At 41.2% G+C, this 16,533-nt stretch overlaps 2 protein-coding genes across 6 annotated transcripts; both read left to right on the top strand.

Annotated features, from left to right (window-relative positions):
- The first annotated feature begins 1,606 nt into the window (after positions 1–1,606).
- plcxd1 (phosphatidylinositol-specific phospholipase C, X domain containing 1) lies at positions 1,607–6,534 on the top strand. Of its 4 annotated transcripts, none has more exons than XM_044198741.1 (8): positions 1,607–1,922; positions 2,001–2,123; positions 2,339–2,474; positions 3,053–3,195; positions 3,315–3,443; positions 4,423–4,578; positions 5,304–5,484; positions 5,644–6,534. In XM_044198741.1, exons 3-8 carry the CDS (start codon positions 2,354–2,356, stop codon positions 5,877–5,879), a joined length of 966 nt encoding a protein of 321 aa, XP_044054676.1. In that variant the 5' UTR covers positions 1,607–1,922; positions 2,001–2,123; positions 2,339–2,353; the 3' UTR covers positions 5,880–6,534. The 4 variants fall into 4 exon arrangements, with proteins under 4 accessions (XP_044054676.1, XP_044054675.1, XP_044054674.1 ...); XM_044198739.1 differs by having other exon boundaries at positions 1,608–1,922; positions 2,330–2,474; XM_044198740.1 differs by having other exon boundaries at positions 1,607–2,123.
- A 3,506-nt stretch (positions 6,535–10,040) lies between these two features.
- Positions 10,041–16,482, top strand: si:dkey-66a8.7 (PI-PLC X domain-containing protein 1). 2 transcript variants are annotated; one of them, XM_044198742.1, is made up of 6 exons: positions 10,041–10,461; positions 14,485–14,621; positions 15,285–15,413; positions 15,490–15,645; positions 15,719–15,923; positions 16,065–16,482. In XM_044198742.1, the coding sequence occupies exons 1-6, from the start codon at positions 10,380–10,382 to the stop codon at positions 16,313–16,315; spliced, it is 960 nt and encodes a 319-aa protein (XP_044054677.1). In that variant the 5' UTR covers positions 10,041–10,379; the 3' UTR covers positions 16,316–16,482. The 2 variants fall into 2 exon arrangements, with proteins under 2 accessions (XP_044054677.1, XP_044054678.1); XM_044198743.1 differs by having other exon boundaries at positions 10,048–10,461; positions 15,740–15,923.
- Positions 16,483–16,533: the final 51 nt, after the last annotated feature.

Raw genomic sequence — 16,533 nt, 5'->3', positions numbered from 1 at the left:
CTTACAATAGTGCCATTGTTAACCATTTCATGATCTGCATGAGTTATTTGGAAGGAAAGCTAGATGGCAGCATCGCCACACTTATCAACTACCACTGTACACTGTGGTATAAAGTGGAGCTGGTAGGCTGTATTTAGTATATGTGTAAAGAGCTTTGTCACAGCAGACATGTTGCCTTTACATAGCAGGAAAAGCTCAGGTGTCGTTAATAATATTCATGAATGATGGCTCTGTTCAGTTTAGGTGTGTCAGTGAGACCCTATAACTAGCAAAACTAAATGAAATGGAGCCATAAATGTCATTAATTAAACCTGCGCTTTCACCGATGAAATGTCAAAATATATGCAGTGGAAAAGGCATCTAATAGAGAGGAAGAGAAGGGAAAGCTCTGGAGTTGTTTGATCCAAAGTCAGCAAGGTTGGACTTTCATGTGCTCTTAAATCATGTGCTTTGTCTAGTTTGCGTCACCACACCGGTTAGTGCTGTTTCAGGGTTTATTGAGCTGCCGAAGAAGCTGAGAAAGACCTGACCAACCAAATGATCACAAACAAACAGACAACTTAATCAATTTCCTCTCGGTAAGCACATTTTAGTACAAAGGTCGGTGTTTTAAAATCATTACCTATTTACGTAAGTCTTTCCAAATTGTGGCATATTTGACAGATATTTGCACTCGAACACATTTGAAAACATCTGAATACCGTTGGTATTTATAAATATAAAGGCTAACCCTCTTACTCCCATTTTACAGAATGGAGAACTGGCTGTTTTCTAACACAGATGTTATCACCTAGGCCAGAGGTCACCAACCTTTTTGGCTTGTGTCCTTTCAAAGCAGAGCAACATCTTATCGTGACCTGTTGCCACAGGTTGTGTGCAGTGTCTTGAGCGGTTCAATCAAAAAGTGGTGTTTCCTCTTCAGTTTGTTTCATTTTGCTCAACTGCTTTCAGATGTAAAACTATACAATAAATAAATAAGCAAATATTACAGAATGATCAAAAAATACACATGATTTGTGTAGCAGAAATGTATCTTTTAAAGGTACCCTGTCAACTTTGTGACCACTTGTGGCGCTATGGAGCAATATTTTTACAAGCGGGTCTCCGTTTTGTTTGCATCGAGCACGGGCACGAGGATGCTCTTGCACACGTGTGTGAACACACCGGCGACGAGATACACACATTCCTTTCCGAGATGTTTACATTTCTTTGCGCGGCAGCAATTCGCAAAGAAGCTAGCAAACAACGACTTCAATCGTTCTTTTTTTAAATCGGCTTTGCAAATGATTTATGACGAAAGAAATGCATTCACCGAGTTTGTCAGGCATCAAAGATACCCTGAATGCAAACATAACTTTGTTTACAAGAAAACTCCACAGGGCATCTTTAATTATATCACCACTCTGAATTAACCTTTGACCCCTTGGGGACACATCAGTAGCTCAAACTGATGTAAATATTGTGATGACTGTATCTGTTGTTTTAAACAAGATGGTGAGGCTGTGCTTCGAGCTAAATGCTAAACAGCTGCTGCTGCCACACTTGGAGCATGTTGAACCTCTGGCCACACCCACCGGTGACGTCTCACCAGGTGTTAACAGCTGATGGGAAACACCTGCCGTGGCATCGCTTGTGGGGATTAGGGCAGGGCTGCAGTATGTTCGGGAGTTTCCAGCCATATAGTGAAATGTGTAACATTTCAGTGGGCTCTTTAAGAGGAGAGCCTCTCCGTATCTGCTGATCTGTCAGCAGGCGCGGTGCCGCCCTCCCTGCTGCGCCGAAGAGGACCGACAAACACCCGGTGAACTGAGGGATTCCAGCGGATCATGCATGGGTATTCGGTCGTGATGGATAATCGATAATTGAAGCCAAAATGCGCCGGACCCGCCGTCCTCATCGCCCGGGTCAAGCAGGTGTAAAAGGTAACCAGACTGAGCTGCTGGAGAGGGACACGGATCACATCATACATGTTTCATGTACAGCCATGACATTTTCTACAGCTCTGGGATGGACGACCTCTTCTGGCACACGCCTATAGTTTTAGTCATCGCGTTTCCGCTCTTTGGTGGTTTAGCTGGCTCAGCTGGTTTGGCGGTCGGAGGAAGCAGCAGCAGTTTGATCAAGTAAGTGTGAGATAAGCCTAAACAGGACTACAGCTCTCACGTTACTGTGTGTGATACTGAACACGAACATCATTGATGTGCTATTTATCCCAACTAGCCCCCCCACCCAAAAAAACCCCAAATAAGTATGCCCCTTAGCTGCCGATGTAACAGCATTAATAACCTCACTTCATGCGCTCTGTGGCGTTACATGTGTGTTCCCTGAGGTGGTGCAGACGCTGGAGCTCAGCATGTCCTCTGTGGTGTCCGGAGTGAGCGAGCTGAGCCTGGGAGAGCTGCCCATGGAGAGCTGGATGTCTCAGCTGCCATGTGCTCTGTGGGACACCCCCCTGTACCACCTGGCCATCCCGGGTAGGCTGCCATATAACAGCACACTACAGTGTTGATCAAGTTGGTTATTGGTTGAATGTTATTAATGGGAATAATATGTGTGTGTGTGTGAGTGCACCCACAACACTTTTTTTTTTATATATATATATATATATATATATATATATATATATATATATATAAACTCTTTACAAATTGTAAGACTATCCTAGCTGCTATTTAAGGTGGCCCTGAGAGCTCACTGCGCTGCAGCTAAAGAAAACACATGCAAATAGACTAAACGCAAGCAAATTTAAGGAACATACAGTCACCAGTTTGACACAGAGATGCACTGCAGATTCAGACAAGCCAACCAAATACAGAAACACTAACAAAATACAGAAAAGCACTGTAAAAACAGAACACAATCTATATTTGCAGGGGGTTCTGTTATGCTGCATATGCGTTGGCAAATGAGTGAGGATGTTCTCTTCCTTTGCTCTCGTTTTGTCTATTTGCATGTGTTTTCCTTAGCTGCAGTACGTCGAGCTCTCAGGGCCACCGTAGCTATTACATAGCAGTCCTGTGGTGATTATGTTTATTGTCTTTTCCCCAATTAGGCAGCCACAATGCAATAACCTACTGCCTGGATATGAATGACAGATCCCCGGTTGACCTTACCCAGCCAGACATGCTTCAAAAGCTGGACAAATACATGAAGCCCCTTATTCGCCCCTTTGTGTACAAGTGGGCGATAACCCAGGTAATAAATCGCAGAAACAGACGTACCAGCTAGTTGTTACTCATTGTTAATACAAACGTTTTTCAGTAACATTTTAATGTGGCCCTCATGTAATGAATTCTGCATCCCGTGTCTTGCAGGAGTATACTATAAAGCAGCAGCTGGACTGTGGGGTCAGATACTGTGACCTGAGAATTGCACACAGGCCCAATGACAGCTCCACTGATCTGTACTTCTACCATGGTGTATACACCACGCTCACTGTGGAGGTGAAGTAATAGCATGCACACACACACATGTCCACAAGGATGCTGCCACAGTGAAATGTATGGTCCTGTCAAGGCCATCTGCATCTACAACAATAACCATAAAGAGCGGTCGCGCTCAGCAAACGCTCATCCCTGCAGTGGGATACTAAATCCTCCTGTCTCTGCGTTTTTGTAAGACTTTCATTAGATTGGTTATGAATGTGAAAACATCACTCTGAAATCACCATTACGGTTGTCATTTTGGACGTTTTTAAGGTTATTGTTGTGGGAACACAGCATTTTTATTTACAATCTTGTTCTTAAAGCAAGCTTATGTTACTTTTACTGAACAGCGGCCACAAATAACAATTACAGGATAACAGTAAATACTAAAATGCAGCGTGTCGTGAAGTCACTCAGTAATGTCAGTTACAGAGTGATCTCTATCTAAAGTTTGCTGACTTCAGTCACCATAAGCTACTGGTCATACGAGACCAACTAAGGCTGTAGCAGCAAAACCACCAAGTGTATTGAATAGAGCGAGGGTGCAATTTATTGCATTTGACATTGCAATGCAATAAACATTTATAAGTAAGAGGAAGGTGTAATTTCTTCTTTTTAAAGTTACACTTCTTCTTCTTTTTTTTGAAAGTTTCACTTTAAGACCTTTTCTCACATGCTCTGTAACTCGTGAATTTCCTGGCAATATTCATGTGGCGTATGATAAGGCAGACCTCTCCTCACTCTCCTCTGCTCTCAGGCGGTGAGAAGAGAAAAATAAATAAAAATCTAATGTATCCAGAACAGATCTGGCAGGTTGTTACAGACTTCCATTACATTGTAGACCTCTGTGTGAATGCCAAAATCAAGTCCTACCAGATAACTGAACCAATGGTAATGTTACAAGTTTCACATGTGCTGTTAGCTTTTAAAATAAGGCTGTGACTTGAGCATTAAACTATTGAGTCACACTAAATGGTACCTTGTGTTTTCCTGGCAGACTGTTCTAATGGAGATAAGAGAGTGGCTGGATGCTCATCCCAAAGAGGTGGTCATCCTCTCCTTCAGCCACTTCCTCGGGCTGAGCCAGGAGCTCCACACTCTGCTGCTCACAACCATACGCAACGTATTCACCTCCAAACTGTGTCCCAAAACGGTACAACTTCTCCTCCAGTTTTGGATACAGACTTAAAGAATAGGGCTAGACATAATCTCCATTTTTCTTATTGTCAGTGAATCCTGAAAACAGACCAAAATCAACAATGAATTGATCCTACTAACAAGTGTTGTCTGTGTAGCCAAATCTTGATATATCTTCTTCCTCTGTGTTTTTAATGTCCGAAGACTATTAAAAACACATCAGTAAGTCACACTGCTGCACCGGCTGACATGTTCCTTCATTACCATGAACTTGGGTATTGTAGTTTTATTTTGACTCGATCCCACATACACCGTCGTGTAAATACTCACTAGAGCACCAAATGTGTGTTAATCCACACCTGAAAATAATCCCCAACAAATATACTGTTTACTCCTGTTTGAGTTACATTTGCTAAAAACTACAGTGCCCAGCTGTTGAAACTCTATATTTGTGACTCCGTTTTTAAAGATTTGTATCTTCAGTAGGAACCAATGGGCTTGGGGCTGCCAGGTTAGTTAAGTCAAAGCAAGAAAAATATAGAATCAGAAATACTTTACTGATCCCCGAGGGGAAACTCTTTTGCTACAGCAGCTCACTGTCAGCTCAGTGCACACAGGAGTAGAAACTAGAAGTAGAAAAGTCAAGTTTGGTGGAAAGAATAATGCCAGCCTTATCCTTTTTAAATTACATTAAAAACTTGACAGAAGATGAAACTAAGCCTGTTATTGTGTTGATTTCAGGAAGTCTTAACTCTTCGAAACCTGTGGGCTTTAGGGTACACGGTGATTGTGTCCTATGAACACAATATTGCCAGCTGTCACAGCGACCTGTGGCCACATATTCCTTACTGGTGGGCCAACAAATGCAAAGCTGAGGCTCTTATCGAGGACTTTGAACACAGGAAACAACATGGCAGACCAGGTAATCTACTGTTGATGGGGTTTTTTTTTTTTTTTTTTATTTTTTTTTTTGTATTAGCAAACACAGGTTGGGAATAAAATTGATTTATTACTTTTTAATTAAAGCTGTATTTGACCTACACCACTCGTAAAATTTCATGTGTGTATTTTGTGTTTTCAGGAGGTTTCTTCGTCACAGGAATTAATCTGACAGAGGACCTGAAATACATCTGCACACACCCGACAGAGTCCCTGAAGGACTTGGTGATGTCCACGTACCCCACGCTGCTGAGCTGGGTTAAGGAGCAGACTCCCGGCTCCAGAGTCGGCTCTCTCAATATCATTGCTGGGGACTTTATCACAGAGAGCCAGTTTGTACCAACGGTCGTTACACTGAATGAGAAACTACTGAAATGACTTTTCACCAGTTTGCATTATTCTACAAAAAAAAAAAGTGAATTGCAGCATGAAATACACATGATCTTGTTTTGTTAAGTGACAGAAAAATACTCAAGTACTTGAATTATTCATTTAAATATAAATGCACTTATTGGAGGCAGTGAAATGTATATTTAAGTCTTAAAGCTGCTTTAAAAACAAGACTTTTTGGTATCTTGACCAGCACTTATTTGTTTACGTTCAGTTCATTATATATGCAATGTACTGTATCAGTTTTCATGAGTCAGCGAGGTGGTCAGTTTTATGTTACGGTGACCAAAGCAATAATGATACAACTAATCTCACCTTTTAAAGTAGGCATTTTAGACGAGTAAGCACAATGTATTCGATGAGCACATATGACTCTAATGTAGGCTTTTATAATTATGACATGTGGGCAGCAAGTTTTAGAAGTAGCTAAACTGTATCGCATACAGTACATGTATTTATCCGTAGAGAAGACATGAAACTTATGCAAAATGCATGGAAACTTATTTGCATGAACCCAAACTTGACTTTTCTACTTCTAGCTGACTTTAGCAAACAGGTTAGGCCTTGTTTTAAAGTAATGCTGCACCGCTGTGCCTGTGGAGATAAGCTTTTTCAATAAACCTGAGCATTTTTAAGCAAATCATTCACTGACCATTCAGCAGTACTAATGTTTCCTTCCAAGATGCCTGTGTCTCTCAGTCTCCTCTCATTTAAACAAAAGCAGTGACCACGTCTGTGGTGTTTTTGGTCCCCATAGGGCCACAGTGGGGAAAAGGCTTTTGTGTTCCTTTGCAGTATGTGTTGCTTTTCAGTGCTTATGCGTTCCCTCACAATAGTTTGCGTTACATCGTTTGTCTGAAATTCTGCTGTTCTGGGATCAGTTCCGTCTATTCAGTCAAAGCTATTTCCATCATAGTAGCCAACATGGTGAAAAACAGGCAAATAATCCATGTAAAGCTCTATTATCCAGATGAGTTTATTGTAAAAGTCACGAAACATTTAGCAACATGTAGAGCTATTTACAGTGTAGGGAAAATTCTTACTAATGGTAGGTAATGGTCAGTAAAATATGCACTTAGTACAGAGACCGGAGTGCGCCACTGGAATAATTATAGACTCTAAATATGTTTAATTAAATTGGTCAATTAAAAAAAAAAAAATCCAATTAAAATTGCATTATTAAACTAAAAAGATCTTAAAATTTGCCTATTTACATAATTTGTTTTGCTTATTCTGTTTACATAATGAATTAAAGGAATAAAATAATTTATCTTAAAAAGATAAGACTTGTGTCCTCCAATCATATTCAATTTCACACATTTGAATTAAAATTTTTACTGTTTCCATTTTGTGATCTCATTTAAAGAGGCTCTATTTAACTTACAGTTTTTCCTCAATTGCTAAAACACTAAAACCCATCGGCTGAACAAAGTTCACAGTTGCCTGACCTCATTTAGCTAATTGTGCAGTCTGTTGTCAATACCTTAAACCATTTCACATGGTAAAACACAATTTGCAGATCTCACTTAGACTTTTCAGCAAAACTCTAAACACCTTCTGCACTCTAATGCACATGTCGTCCATATTGGTAAACACAAGGGGCAACAATCAAATAGAGAACACATGTCATTGACTTGAACACAATCACTCAAAATTGATGTAACCTGTTTCAAATCATGTGACACAACCAATGTAAGCCTAACTCCTTTGATTTTTGTCCCTTTTAGTATTGTGTACTGTAGTACAGTGCATTGTAGGCTGTATACTGTACAATGAACACATTGTATGGCCCTGAACATTGTGCTTTCCATTTGTTAACAGTTCTGACTGCTCAATAGATTTTGACTGGTTGCAGGTTCATATCGACAAAGAACAAGAATTGCAGTATCACGGAGACAAAGGACCAGTTTGTGAGATGCAGGGTACAGTACTGTAAAAACAGGGGTACGAGGAGGAGGAAGAGCAACAAAAAATTGCAAAGAGCAAAGCAGAGTAGTAATTTCTGATCAGTTTTGAGCTACTATGATAGAACATGTTTTCGTTCATCAAAAGACAATGACGGAGAAATATTAAAATTGTTTTGAGATCAAAAATGTACTTCTCCCTGAGAACTATGTTTTGAACAATGTGTTTTCTGTCTGCTTGATAGTGTTTATCATTTTGATCACTTTGTTTATGATTTGAGAGCAGTGCTTGATTTTGAACACAGGTAAAAGTGTTTTGAGGCAAAAGTTTCATTTTGCGAGAGGAGTCAGAGGTTTTGTAAATAGTGCTTGAAGATGAGGTTTTGTGTTTAATGGTTTCAGAAAATGGAGCAAGGTTTCAGAAATTGTGTTTTAGCAATTGAGAAAAACTGTAAAGATGTGTAAACAGTGTAACACCTACAAATTAAATGAATCCCACCTACAGAGTAGCAGCAGGAGCCCTGATTGGCCAGCTGTTTTGTGTTGGCAGGAGTCTGGCCAATCAGAGGAGCTCCTACTGCTGCCATCTGTATCATCAGTTTGATTATTTTCTTGCAATATACTGCCAATTTAAACAATATATAATATAAAATAACTCCATTCCATTTACCAATAATAATAATAATGCATTTTATTTATAAGTGCCTTTCAAGTCATCCAAGGATACTTTACAAATCCAATGTGTTTCCTATCACATTCTGTCATACTATTTGTCTTTATACTAATACTTTAACATGCTCCACAGTTTCTGTTTCATTCACAGGCCAATGCAAGCCACTCTATAATTTAAAGCCAATGTGCCACACTAAAAACAAAGGCAAAAAGAATTCTCTCATCAGCATTTATTTCAAAATGTATCAATCAAAAGAATCAGTATTATAATTAATCACTGAACAGTCTATAACACTGTCCAGCCTCCATGTGTTCCCAATACTACATCCAGACAGTTACAGTTAAAGAACTCAGATGTGGTTTTGAATGTACACGATTATGGTTTCTTTTGTGAGATGGGTGAATGACATGTTGATGAGTCTCGGAAAGGTTGTCTTTGCTCGTGTGATGGAGGGAAGCGTAAATAGACTTCAACATCAACACTTTGTCATGACTCATTCGCTCCTTTAAAACACAACACAATAGGACATGTGCATCTTTTCATGTAAGCTGCAGCAGCAACAAATATCACCTTAAAAAAAATGCAAAAAACATTTAAGAAGTTCCATTGAACCAATCAAGAAGAGACTGGTCATGAAAAAAGATCACTGTCAGAAAGTGGAAAAGGTAGTCTTGACAACTGAAGGAAGTGTCATCTTTCCTTTGCACATAATGACCGTGGGTAATACAAGAGACCCAGAGATTTTCTAAGATACATAAAATCACATTAACACTGTCGAAAATAAGCTATGCTAATTAACTGAGGGAACAACTAATTCTCTTTTATCAGAAACCATGTAATATATTGTTTATTTGCATTTAGTATGGGGCGGCCGCAGTTACACAGTTGTACAAACTAGTCTAAACCAGTTTTGTATGCCTGAGATCATGTAACAGTCAAAACATACAAGAAAAAAGGAACTAAGTCTAAGGATGGTAGGTAGGCAAGAAACCAAGGCGAGTCTCAGTCTGAGTTCAGCAGGTCACAGGAAGTTAGACAGAAAATAACACCTTATATTAAATGCGAGTTTTCGCATTTGGATGCCCAGCATCGCAACAGAAAAACATCTTAAAATATCTTACAATTTTCCATTGCAGCCTACACTAACTAACATACATTTTAATGAGGCAATGTCTTCCATTAACATCATCCCCTCTTTTATTTGTGGAGCAGCTGTATCATTTCCACTGACCTAAAATAAGTCTTAAAGCTTGTTCTGATGTTGCCCGCCACAATGAAAGACAAATGAACTGCCCATACACTTTTTAGCTTAAAAATACAAAAAAAGAACATCATTAATTTGGTTGAAAGCATACATATATACATAAACACATTATATATTTAAATAATTTCTAACATTGTTTTGGTTTTACGAGCAATTACTGTGTTTTCTGCAAGGAAATGTTGGAGGTTTCTGAATTTGAAAGTTTTCTACATGGATGCAGTCTGGGTGCAGGCTACTGTAGCTCAACTTCCGGTTTAATATTTGCCCCGCCCCCTTCCAAACGCCATAGCGACGACGTGAAATGAATGTCTTTGTATACAGTCTATGGTTTAGATACATATATTACACCTAAATACAAGTGGACTTAATCTCTTGAAGTGTCCCATAAAAGCAAAAGAATCCCCGTATTAGCTGAGCGCCACACTTGTGACACAGCGCAGCGTAACGTTAGCTGTCAGTCAACGCCGCAGAAGTTTCATCTCCCTCCTCCTCCGACTTTGTTGGGTGGTTTGTGGTCGATCATTTAAATGAATTAGATAAAGGAAGGGGGCAAGTTCGACGATATGATGACTAGCCTTAACAGACTCGTTAGGTCTTCAGTTCAGCCCCAGGGGAGTCTCCTGTAGGTCGGTGACTAACTGTGAGACATGAATCTTAGCTGCCAAGACTGGATGTCCGCTTTACCCGAGGAGCTGTGGGACATTCCGCTGACAAACTTGGCCATACCCGGTATGTGTAACACGTCTCCGCTGCTGTAATGGAACTTACCTCCTCCACGGCATAAAGGAGCGCAGTACAGCAGTCATGCCTCTATCGTGAATGTGAAGTGAACACTTGCTGCTTTTCTTCTATGATAGTAAACTGAATATCTTTTGACTTTTAGTCTGTTTGCGTTCCCTAATGTTAATTGCACGTGCCCCTCTCCTTCTTTTCTTTCACTTTTTTTTGCCTTCTCCGTCTGATTATTTTATGATCACCTGTATTGGTTTAGTTAATAAGTTGGTTAAGCTTTATTTAGGAGGATTTAGGATCTCGGGAAGTCTCACCGAGATCAAGGTCTCTTATACAAGAGAGACCTGAGAACACATTACATATATACACAAGTTCCCAACAGGACTAGTTAGTCACACAAAACAACAACCTCAGAGGAATGAAGGAATGGTTTGGTTTGCATCTGAGTCTAGTGGTTAGGTGTGTATAGTACCAGAAACCGGTTTTTCCCAGTTCGGCTTTAATGTGTCTATTCACACCTAAGACGGTGTAGTCCCTCATTCGTCCAGGAGTGTTCTATCGTAGAAAAGGTTTCAGTCGTAGTCATCTGGACACTGTTTTCAGAATCAAGACGTTTCGGCTCCCATCCGGAAGTCATTCTCAATTGTGAAAAAATTGGACGGGAACTGGAAATTTAAACTACTCTGAGTTACATAAGCCCTGCCCTCAGGAAGGAATCTGCCTGAGTATCTGTAAATAGCTAGTTTCACCTGAAACTGACCTAATAGTTTCAAGATGGCCCAGTAATCAGGCCTATTGTTCTCTGGCTGCATCTACTTCACCTCGCTGTCTTTGAAGACAGCGAGGTGAAGATTCTTAGTAGAGAGAAGAGTTGGTTTGAACGGGGCGTCAAGGAAGCCATTTTTGTGAAGAAAGAGAACCCCTCTTTGAACAGAAATGGTGGTCTGAGATTTAATCTGCCCAAAGTCTATCAGAGTGTATTATCACCTTGGTCACGCCTATCACATGCTAATCAGGCACTTAGCAGTGATGAAGTAGATGCAGCCAGAGAACAATAGGCCTGATTACTGATTACTGGGCCATCTTGAAACTATTAGGTCAGTTTCAGGTGAAACTAGCTATTTACAGATACTCAGGCAGATTCCTTCCTGAGGCAGGGCTTATGTAACTCAGAGTAGTTTAAATTTCCAGTTCCCGTCCAATTTTTCACAATTGAGAATGACTTCCGGATGGGAGCCGAAACGTCTTGATTCTGAAAACAGTGTCCAGATGACTATGACTGAAACCTTTTCTACGATAGAACACTCCTGGACGAATGAGGGACTACACCGTCTTATTTTGAAGAATTTTGGGCAGAAAACCGTGGATCTGGTTCGGGAACTCGAAAACACAGCCAGGAAATTAGCAGACCACAGGAACCATCTCCGTTTTAATCTAAGATGCAGGCAGAGCAAGATTATTCCCAAGAGCCTACAGATTAAACCACCAGTAAAAGGACACAGAGCAGAGAAGATTTGGAGAAGAAACCTGACCCAGATGCTTAGTGAAAGGATCAGGGAAAACAACTTAAGAATAGACAATTTGAAGAACAGAATAGAATTTTTGCAGAAGAAGTTATCAAGCATTGTCCCAGAAGAAATCCTCAAGAGAGTGATGGACTTTACACAGGTAGCACAGGGTGCACAACATAGGAAGAGCAAGGAGCGGCAAATTAAGAAATTTAACATCCTTTTGAATAAGAAGAATCTAGGAAAGGACCAGCACAACAGGAGATCAGGGACTGAACAAAGTGAGACATGTATTAACAGAAACAATTGGATCAAAAACTTATCAGACCGCATCCTGACACAGGCAGAAAAGATGTGCTCTCCAAAGGGCTCAACTTTTCAGTTACATCCAACCACATCCCTACAGTGGACTACATCACAGCCACCGAAACAGCCATTAGGAAGAACAAGATGACTGAAGCAGAGGCTGCAGACCTGAGGCTACGTGTCACTGCAACATTAAAGAGTGCCAAACCACCTCCTTCCAACATTACATCCGAAGAGAGGAGGGCACTCTCAGCACTGCAGAAGGATCACAGCATAAACATTCTACCAGCAGACAAGGGTTGCTGCACTGTGATTCTGAACACAGCCGATTATGAAACCAAGGTCAACAACCTTCTTGAAGACACAACCACATATCAAAAACTTAAAAGAGATCCAACCAATGGCTACAAGAAGAAGGTTATAGACTGTCTACAGAAGCTTGAGAAGGAGGAGGTGATAGACAGGCCTCTGTACTACAGACTATACCCTGGGAAGCCATTCCATGCATCTATGGCCTTCCCAAAATTCACAAAGAGAATGTTCCACTCAGACCCATCGTGTGCAGCACAGATTCCATCACATACAACATAGCCAAACATTTGACTACAATCTTGGCTCCGTTGGTGGGGAACACAGTACATCATGTGGAAAACACACAGAAATTTGTGGACAAAGTGAAACATCTCCAGTTGGACCCAGATGACGTTATGGTTTCTTATGATGTAGTGTCCTTGTTCACTTGCATCCCAACCTCAGAAGCAGTGTCAGCGGTGATGAGAAGACTGCAGGAGGACTCCACCTTGCAGCAAAGGACCAAGCTTACACCTGAACACATATGTAAACTATTAGACATCTGTCTCAACACAACCTACTTCCAATTCGGGGACACTTCTACAGACAGATTCACGGTTGTGCTATGGGCTCTCCGGTCTCTCCCATTGTGGCCAACCTGTACATGGAACAGTTTGAGAAGAAGGCATTATCCTCGTTCCCGGGCACACCACCAAGTCATTGGTACCGTTACGTGGATGACACCTTTGTGAAAATCAAGAAACAAGACTTGGAAGCGTTCTCAGAGCATATTAATACGGTGGACCCCAACATCAAGTTCACGCGTGAGGATGCAAAAAGAGAACCGCTTGGCCTTTCTTGATTGTTCTACTCTCAGAGGAGAGGACGGAAAGCTCCAGATAGAAGTGTACAGGAAACCAACACATACGGATCAATACCTGCTCTTTGACTCACACCATCCACTACAGCACAAGCTGGGTGTAATCCGGACATTACAGCACAGAGCCAAAGAAGTGCCCACAGGCTCAGAGGGTAAGAAGAAAGAGGAAAGGCATGTCCAGAATGCACTCTCAGCCTGTGGTTATCCTACTTGGGCTATCAACAAAGTTAAAAGAGCCAAAAAACAGGACAAAAGTGTAACTGAACCAAGAAGGAACGGTGTCTCCATTCCTTATGTGTCTGGACTGTCTGAAAAACTACAAAGGATCTTTAGACAGCACGATGTTCCTGTCTTCTTTAAACCAGGCAACACTTTAAGACAGAAACTCGTTCACCCTAAGGACAGGTTACCCACACAGAAACAGAGCAATGTTGTCTACTCCATTCAGTGCAGTGAGGAAAACTGCAAAGAACGGTACATAGGCGAAACCAAACAGCCACTTCACAAAAGACTTTATCAGCACAGACGACACGCTAACTCAGGATTACAGAGCGCCGTGCATTTGCATTTAAAAGCTACAAACCACACATTTGAAGACAGCGAGGTGAAGATTCTTAGTAGAGAGAAGAGTTGGTTTGAGCGGGCGTCAAGGAAGCCATTTTTGTGAAGAAAGAGAACCCCTCTTTGAACAGAAATGGTGGTCTGAGATTTAATCTGCCCAAAGTCTATCAGAGTGTATTATCACCTTGGTCACGCCTATCACATGCTAATCAGGCACTTAGCAGTGATGAAGTAGATGCAGCCAGAGAACAATAGGCCTGATTACTGGGCCATCTTGAAACTATTAGGTCAGTTTCAGGTGAAACTAGCTATTTACAGATACTCAGGCAGATTCCTTCCTGAGGGCAGGGCTTATGTAACTCAGAGTAGTTTAAATTTCCAGTTCCCGTCCAATTTTTTCACAATTGAGAATGACTTCCGGATGGGAGCCGAAACGTCTTGATTCTGAAAATCTATTCACACCTGTTTATCCAGGGAGCCACGATGCCATGAGTTACTGTCTGGACATAAACTCCCCCTTGATCCACTCTGAGTCGGACTCTTTCAGGCTCCTGGATGGACTTTTCTACTGCTTTACCAGACCTGCCATTTTTAAATGGGCTACAACACAGGTATGTGTGGTATAAATGTATAAAGTATGGCAGCGGCCAGACAACCTGCGCTCATTATAATGTAGGTGGCGATGTCAGAGTGGTGTGAGGACCTCTATGGGACTGAGAAGGTATTGCTGTGGTGTTTTTGCTGTCAACCTCCCAGAAATCACTTGGCAGCCCAACAGAGTGGCCAGTAGTCCCAAGGGGGTTTCAGGGTTTGTGGTTCATCCACTTGTAACTCTGTTGCGAGAGCAAAATCTTATGTTTGTTAACCAAAACAGTAAAATTGCGGGCCAGAAAACCAAAACAAATAGCTAAAAGATGCTAAAAAGCTCCGTAGAGCTGAGGGGAGACGCAGAGTCGAGTGATAATTCTCTGAGGGTTTGTTACTACAAGCGACCCCTTTCATATACACAGAGTTATTTGATCCATTGTTAATGCAAAAATATTGATTATTGCAGCTTTAAGTGTTTGGGAAAACAATTTTAATATGCTTTTTTTTTCTCCACCCATTTTTTTGTTGTTGTGGTACTTAATACATTTTATATCAATTATTGTAAAATAACTATATCTTTAATTGTAAAATATTACACTTCCATATGTTGTCCGCAAATATGTTTCATGGAATCGTAGAGGTAAAAGTATTTTCGGTCATGTTTTATGAATTGCTCTTCCTTGCAGGACAAAAGCATTGAGGAGCAACTTTCGATGGGGATTCGGTTCTTCGATCTCCGCATTGCTCACAAACCCAAGGACTCATCCAGCGACCTGTACTTCACACACGTCATCTACACATATTTAACAGTCTTGGTGAGTACGATGATCTTAATGAAAAGTTTCACGTTTACAGTATGGTATGTTTGCAGCAAATGTCCTTCCTTTACAGGAAACACTATCATCTGTTGCCACCTGGCTGGAGTCTCACCCAAAGGAGATTGTTATCTTTGCTTGCAGCCATTTTGAGGGAATCGATGACAAACTCCATCAAGCATTCATTTTCTCCCTGAAGAAGCTGTTCGGCTCCAAACTCTGCCCCCATAAGGTTAGTTTTCTCCTTGTACGGCCCATTTACGGTAAAAAAAAAAAATAAATAAAAACAACACAATGCCTTACAGAACCTAACCTGCCCTCCACAGGAATCAGTCCTGACCTTGCGGAGTCTGTGGACGTCTGGTTACCAGGTCATCCTGTCCTATGACTCCCAGATTGCAGCGAGTCATCAGGAGCTGTGGCCTGCCATCCCCTACTGGTGGGCCAACCAGCGCACAGCACAAGGAGTGATCAGTTACCTGGACTCGAAGAAAGACCTGGGACGTCCAGGTGAGTTTCATTTACACTTTAGCCGAACTGTTTTTTCCTGACGTTCACAGCACTGAGCAGAGTGCGTAACATTGAAGCGTATTATTCGTGTTTCCTGGTGTGTTTTCATTAACATACTAAGTTTTCTGTTTCATTTTCCAGAGGGCTTCTTCGTCTCTGGACTGAACCTGACAGCTGACAGGTATTACATCACCACGAACCCGAAGCAATCGCTGCAGACGCTGACCTTCAGTAACTGGGAGTGTTTGAGGATATGGCTGGAGGAGCAGAGACCCGGGTCAGACCCCGAGAGCCTCAACATCATCGCAGGAGACTTTGTGGGTCCACTTCCGCTCTGCTCGCTGGTCGTCGCACTGAACCAAAAACTTCTACGGAAGAATGCCGTCAAATAAAAAAATAAAACAATATCTAGCTGTGATTTTATTCCACAGGGACTGATCCCCGAATTGCTACTGTAAACCTCATGTCCTCTTTTCTAGATTGCCGTCAATTTATATGCACTTTTGTCTACATTCTAGTAGAGTTCTAATTAAAAGAAATGTTTTGAGAAAAAAATGTATTTACAAATCAGAGTTTCTGTATTTCTTACTTTCAGTTGTATTTTCACCAA

Source organism: Siniperca chuatsi, linkage group LG6 (assembly GCF_020085105.1).
Source record: "Siniperca chuatsi isolate FFG_IHB_CAS linkage group LG6, ASM2008510v1, whole genome shotgun sequence".
NCBI lineage: Eukaryota > Metazoa > Chordata > Actinopteri > Centrarchiformes > Sinipercidae > Siniperca > Siniperca chuatsi.
The sequence above is the reverse complement of the archived record's forward strand: the minus strand, read 5'-3'. Positions and strand labels throughout refer to the sequence as shown.

Excerpts from the sequence above, each read along its gene's own strand:
- plcxd1 (XM_044198741.1), top strand. The coding sequence starts at position 2,354 with ATGTCCTCTGTGGTGTCCGGAGTGAGCGAGCTGAGCCTGGGAGAGCTG. Across the intron at positions 4,579-5,303 it reads CCAAACTGTGTCCCAAAACG|GAAGTCTTAACTCTTCGAAA; the intron begins GTACAACTTCTC and ends TGTTGATTTCAG. Across the intron at positions 5,485-5,643 it reads GAAACAACATGGCAGACCAG|GAGGTTTCTTCGTCACAGGA; the intron begins GTAATCTACTGT and ends TTGTGTTTTCAG.
- si:dkey-66a8.7 (XM_044198742.1), top strand. The coding sequence starts at position 10,380 with ATGAATCTTAGCTGCCAAGACTGGATGTCCGCTTTACCCGAGGAGCTG. Across the intron at positions 14,622-15,284 it reads TTAAATGGGCTACAACACAG|GACAAAAGCATTGAGGAGCA; the intron begins GTATGTGTGGTA and ends TCTTCCTTGCAG. Across the intron at positions 15,414-15,489 it reads ACACATATTTAACAGTCTTG|GAAACACTATCATCTGTTGC; the intron begins GTGAGTACGATG and ends CTTCCTTTACAG.